The following is a 6,948-nucleotide window of genomic DNA, read 5'->3' on the forward strand; positions in this document are numbered from 1 at the left end:
CATGAAATTGGATTGATGACACCAGATAAAAATTGTGTCACTGGATTGGGGACAAGGCCAAATAGTGTCATTGGATTGATGACACCAGACCAAATGGTGTCACTGGATTGATGACACCAGACCAAATGGTGTCACTGGATTGATGACACCAGGCCAAATGGTGTCACTGGATTGATGACACCAGGCCAAATGGTGTTGATGGACTGGTTTGCCACCAGATGAAATGATGACAATGGACTGTCATCCACAAAATGGAGATCTGACAACCTTATCCCATGACCTTTATCAATAACAACAAATATCATGCAATTTTTGCAAAGGATTTATATATAAATGGTAAACAAACAAGCACGTTGAGCAAGATATCACCTCTGGACTTGATTCTATGTACAGTATTGCTTCATGTTTTGTACATCATGTCAAGGATGGAACATTTAACCACATATAATATGAGGTTTTCTTTGATCTACAAATGTAAAAAAAATGTTTCTCAAAATACTTTCTAGACACTATTATCAACATGATCAATATGGAAAATTAGTTGGTTTTTCAATACACAGGTGATAAGAAAACATGATCAAAGGTGATTAACACATTATGCACAATAGAAATGTTTAGAGACTAAGCACTTGGGCAATGTGATATTAACGATTGTTTCCATCTACACGCAGGTATGAAGTGAAGCACCTTCAGGTAGAAGTGTGGTCAAACATGGAGATTTTAAAAATAAGTAACTGAAGAAAGCCCTAAGATACATATTATTTTGCCTCAAACATTCTCTTCCCACAGAGGGTACTTGTCATACCTTCCTATAAACCTCTTGTACGGCCATATTTCTTGGTTTTCATAAAATCCCCCAGCGGCAAAAAATTACAAGACAAATTATCTCCCTTCTTTCTTTCCAATCAGAATGTGTTACTAATACAAGCAAATGTGAGGCAATAGAGTTCTCCCAAGGGACTGCTGTTGATGCGACATAGAAGACATTTAATGGTTAACTTGTCCATTCTTAATCATGACAATGGAGATGCCATTGATCCGCCATTACATGACTGAGTTCTGTCTAAAACAGCATCGCTGTGGTGAAGAGGTTCTTGTTTTCTTGAAGCATACGGAAATTATCGAGGCCTTACGAATGATCACTTTTGAAACGTCACTGATTGTACAACTAAATCTTATTGCAACTAATCATTAATCCTGAACACTTGCACACTGAAAGGGCCGTATTAGAACAGAGGTTGTTAGAAGTACCTTCTGTGGGAGGAGAATGTGCCTCCAGTTGAAACAAACATTTTAGATCTCACTAGCTTTGGGTTATAAGAAACAATTCAAATATTCAAAATTTAAATGGATGGCTTTGAAATTCATTTAATTATTTACTCATGAAAGGGAAGAATCTATTATGTTAAGATTGTGCGTCCACTACTATTAATGCGTGAATTTAGCCGTAGAGACGAATGAAGGAAATGGATGGTCAAACTATTGTACTTGATTGATGCAGTGTGCAACCAAGTTTAGCTGTACACCGCACTCTCCAATATTCCCGCTATGTGGTGGCGGTCTGTAAATGATCATGTCTGGAACAGACAATACAGCAATCAACAGCATGAGCATCAATCTGCGCAACTGGGATATGATGAAGTGTCAATCAGGTCAGTGAGTGTGGCCATCTGATACCGTTAGACACCACTTACGACAAGCATCGGTTGCTGAAGACTGATTCTAACCCATATCTTCATGGGTTCCACAATCAACAGACTGAAGACATGAAACTGATCACACTCAATTTCAGTTGAAAATGAAGATTAAAAGCTTCCGATGATTTGGTGGGTTATCCCCAGTATTATTTCTTGTGAAAAGAAAATCAATTCACAATGACAAGTATATTGCCATGATACCAGTGACCGTCAACCATGATGCAATGAGGCTGTTGCCGTGGTTACAGTAGTTGGAGTTACATGCACATCGAGTTGTTTTAATGCCGTTGTACATTACATCATTAGCACAGCCTTCCGTCATCTGGGCCCCACACACTCGGTAAACCTCCACATTCCGAACAGATCCGGCTGAAGATGAAGAGAGAATATGTAAGAGTATGAGCTGGGTATAACTTCACACACTAACTCCAATTTTGTCATGCTGCATAAAATTGTGGAATTTGAGTCTACAAGGAGTCCTTTTTTTAAAAATAAGTTTTACCATCAGCTTCCCAGCGGCTGGAACAAACCCAAACTGCATAATCTGCAAGTCCACATTCAAGACAATAATTTCTTCTGAACACTCCATGGTTCTACCAGTGTATGAGATATCTGGGCTGCTAAAATAAAAATGTTACCAGCCAAAAAAGTGGATTAAGCTGATCAGACAATCCCAAGAAAATAACTCAATTTTTAGTTACAATGAATTAATTAATGAACCTGAGGTGTGTATGTACTCTGTGCATCAGTAAGTGTTGCTGTTTTAGTGGTAATATCATCCTCGATATCTCCAGGGTATACATTCCGATAAGTCTCCACTATACCCTGGACGCATCTACGACTCTGCCAGATAAATTTATTACCTCCCTTTGCTGGCTCCGCCTTCTCACACTAGCCAATCAGCTAGGCCGCCGTTATAACAGAGATTGGCAGTGTCAACAAAGGTAGCGGTCGCAACTGCGAAGGTTTGCCCACAGTGCGTCCCAGATTTTAGGGAAATCATACAAACAAATTGACAGGTCCGAAACTTTAAAACAACATATGCAAGAACGCCTTCTACCTCTTCCAGAGAACCTCTGCATGGTTTCTGGTGCCAAGTATAATCGGTTAGATAATTAAAAAAACGAAAGTGAGTTGTGATTGGTTCGCTCAACTTCCCAGCGTAGACACCTGACTGGATGAAAAGACAGTCAAGGGAGGTAATAAATTTATCTGGCAGAGCCGATGCGTCCAGGGTATAGTGGAGACTTATCGGAACGTATACCCTGGAGATATCAAGGATGTGGTAATATATACTGTGGGAAAAAATAAGGGATCACACAGAAGCACAATTATTCCTTTATTTTTTTCTAGGTTTTTCACAAGTTTTGCATCTCACAGCTTGTGAAGAAACCTGGCAAACAATAATGGAACACTTGTGCTTTTTTGGGATTCCTTATTTTTTTCCCCTCAGTATATGTCAGCAGTGTGCTTTGAGCTTGCAATACCATAGTTCAATATTCAAACAGAAATTGTCAGCTCGGTTTGAAAAATATATTTTAGGATATGGTGAATTTACTCAGATGTATGGAACATGTTATCTAAAATGGTTTACTAAACTGTTATGATGGCAAACTGAAAATTTAGACCATCCATCAGAAATCTAGCCCATCTCAGGTGGTTGGACAGGCCTTATTTCAAACACTCAGGTTCCACTTACACCAGCGTTCTCCCCTAATCTTGAGACATGAACCACTGCAGAAAGAGGTGGGCACCAGGGGCTGGAAGTCATCCCCACACCCTTTGTCAGGGTACAGGCAGGTATAGCAGATGAAGGTCGACTTCACTGAAACAAGGAAGGGTGAAGTGAAGTTCAGTTGTGTGTGCATCTAAACATTAGCCAACAGGTAGGAGCTCAGCCCTTAACCCCTCCACCCATATCAAAACCAAAATTACAAACTGACATGCATACCTCACCCTAAATATACACTCAATAAACTAGAACAGGTATAAAAAACAATCAATGAACTTATTTCAGTGTTGGAGTATTACACAGGGGAAGGTGGAATCATTTATGTAAAACGAGAACTCTTTCCTATTACAATGGGTAAGGACTCCCCTTGAGGAAATTTACTATGTGAAAAGAGGAGGGTAGGGAGCGGAACTCTTTCCATACAAAGTTGAGAGACTATATTGTTAGTAAGCATGGTTTGTTGATACCATATTGTATTGATATTGATTTAAATTTTATAGTAGCCACTGAAATGTCATGTCATGTCATGAATTATTCATGACATTCTACATGGCGACTCATTCCGAAATAGCACAGAGTCTAGTTTAGCTAGCTAACTACACAGTGTCGAGCTAAGAGTAGCAAGTCCACACTAAGTGAGTTGCCAAGGGACGTAACTCTGTAGTACTCATGAAAACCTGGTCCAATTTTGGGGGTCCTTGTGTTACGCGTTCTGGCTTTATCCACGATGTATTTGGGTGAAAAACAACGACTGGTCCCTTCAGAAGATATTCCCGCGTTGGCGCCATTGGCAAAAAAGGTTGGTCTGCTCTGTTCTTTCATAGTTTTCCAACAATTTAAAATATTGCTGAACATTGAAATTTGTTTTATCAATCGATGGCACACTTTAGATTATTTTTATCATAAGCACACATCAATCCTCTCCATTATAAAACAAATTTTAACTTAATGTAACCAGGGATGCACATTTCAGATAGATTTGTGTGAGGGAGGGGTGTATTGCCAGGGGCAGACAACTCCATGTGTGAATCCAGCTAACAATGATCGTGTCATTAACTCATTCATTGAGTAATTTTATTTAACATGCTTAATATGTTTTAAAGTGTTCAAATGTGTGTACTTTGATTATTAAACAGGTAGGAAAGCATTATTTGTTTCAAATACCTTGCGCAATATGTATGTTATTTTCAGATTTACATGTATTTTCTGTCTGTATCCAAAAGTGACAGCCATAGAACACAAAATTGTGGCTAATAATAGTAATATTTGAAAACTGACAATATTTTATTGATCTTTTAATTTAAGCAGAATTCAGCATTATTCATTTGTGGATGTCATAGCACTTACATAAACACATGATGTAGATTTGGGTAGAGAGTGAGTATTTTTTGCACATTACAGCATCACAACACACGCGCAACATACACTGATATAATTCAGCATCAGATTTGCTTCAGGTTTGAAACATGGTATCTTCAGCACTGTCTTTAAAAGCACAGTGTAAATTGAATCTTCAACACTGGTGATACAGGTTTAAGATTAGAATATATGAAAACATGTTACAATCTTAAGTTCATCTTAACTGATTAAAAACAAAGGTAGCACTTCATAATCTTGACTCTAACTTGAATCTGTTTCAATAATTTAGTGTTTAGATACTGATTTTGCCAACATTGACACTGTACATCAGTCATGATGTTTAATGAACCGTTTCTTTCTTCTTCTGCAGACCTGAAACATACGTTGATTCGAAGTTCTAGGATGTTCAAAGAAGACGTATAATTCCAGATGAAACATTTTTCCTCTGGAAAGCACTGTGCTGATAGAAAAGACTATTAATATATTTGTGGTTCAACAACATTTACTTAAAATAGTTTGGTACTTGAAATAAATAGGTGTGACGTTTTTTTCACAAAAATGGAAATGTGGACATTTCTCAGAGTTGACAGTAGTTGACTTGATCACCTTGTTGATCAAGAACGGATGGACAGAATTTAATCAGGTAAAGTTTGTTGCAATGCTGATGTATCAACAAACCTTGGCAAAATAGTTTTAAAAATCTGAACCGTTGATCTAAAAATGGTGTGGACTTGCTACTAAGAGGAGTAGCTCAGTGCTGTTTGTTCACGCCGCACTCAGCAATATTCTAGCTATATATTCCAGCAACTCCGAAACTTTGAGTTAAACTTTCTGGGACTGTCAGATTGTCCCATACCTGGATGTGGTTAACTCTTCAATTTGACTCAACGCCATAAGTTACAAGATGTTAACAAAATATATTTATTTTAACACCAACTCACCTGATGAAATTAGACAAAGGCTAATAACGAAGAGGCCGATATGATATTCCGTCTTCGCCATGATATAACATTACATGAAGCTACTTACTACCTGTCACCTGACGAGCAATATTTCTTCCATTGCTTTGTGACAGCTAGTTTCACACCTGCCCGGTAGGTGTCGCTCGCATCACTTCCGCCCTCGTTTATATGGTCTCTACGGCAAGACTATGCTATAACGATGCTATCAACATTCATGATGTTCAAAATCGCGGGATACAGCAATAATGCCCAGATACAATTTCGATATGCAGGGTCGAACATGTCAGTCAGGCTGGAATATTGGTAATTCTTTTGTACAAAGATATAGTTTTGGTCATTTTGGTTCATACATAATTTTACACATGATAGCTATAGAAGGCATGGATGTTTTATGGGTACCAGTTTTAATCGAATTAAAATCAAATGAACGTTTCAGAAGTAAATTATTTTTTTCCATTGAACTCTATCCTTAGGACAGATTTAATACAAACTGACTCTAGGAGCAGAAGTAACAACAGCTGCGTGTTTTGTTGTAACGCAGAACTTAAAGTCTTCCATGCGTTTCACTGTTTAATAAATCTGCTATTCCATCGTTTCCTAAGTAAAACGCTTGAAAATTCTAAATAACGCGCAATACATCAGAGCATCAAAATATGTTGACTTTGAATTTTATATCAACGATTAAAATCACGCACGCACACACCATCAACATACACATATACAATGTATATGTATGTATGGCGTGATGAATTTTTGAAACAATTATTTATTTATGTTTCAGTGGATACATTCTACATAATTTTAATTGGTTTTAACTAACATGACGCTTGAAGATTCCCGCAAACAAAGAACCAGACCCTCGAATTCCGTAGGTAGGTGTGTGGAACAATTTGGCACATCCAAATCGGACTTAAATCAGTTACCATGAGTTAACATTATCCAGCAAAGGTTAACTTGTTTTAATGTTAGTCAACATTGGTGCGCCCGGGACAATCGGGCCTGTGAAAGGGGAATATTATTTTGTGTATGACGTCATAATGCATCATAGCGACGTCGTCATTATTGAGACAAGGCAAGTCAGAGCGGCGCGTATTTTGAAGAAGTTCTCATCGTTTAAAACTGCCACGTACACCGTTGCAGTAAAGGTAAGTTGTAATGCTCGTACATAGACAATGTATCTATAATTATAAACACAAAT

General features: G+C 37.9%; 1 protein-coding gene across 1 annotated transcript; it reads right to left on the bottom strand.

Moving 5' to 3' along the window:
* Positions 1–307: 307 nt before the first annotated feature.
* LOC137272679 (uncharacterized) lies at positions 308–6,023 on the bottom strand. The gene is made up of 3 exons (XM_067805054.1): positions 5,730–6,023; positions 3,397–3,522; positions 308–2,066 (listed from the first exon to the last, which is right to left on the bottom strand). Exons 1-3 carry the CDS (start codon positions 5,788–5,790, stop codon positions 1,870–1,872), a joined length of 384 nt encoding a protein of 127 aa, XP_067661155.1. The 5' UTR covers positions 5,791–6,023; the 3' UTR covers positions 308–1,869.
* Between the last annotated feature and the right edge of the window lie 925 nt (positions 6,024–6,948).

Source organism: Haliotis asinina, chromosome 2, assembly GCF_037392515.1.
Source record: "Haliotis asinina isolate JCU_RB_2024 chromosome 2, JCU_Hal_asi_v2, whole genome shotgun sequence".
Classification (NCBI taxonomy): Eukaryota; Metazoa; Mollusca; class Gastropoda; order Lepetellida; family Haliotidae; genus Haliotis; species Haliotis asinina.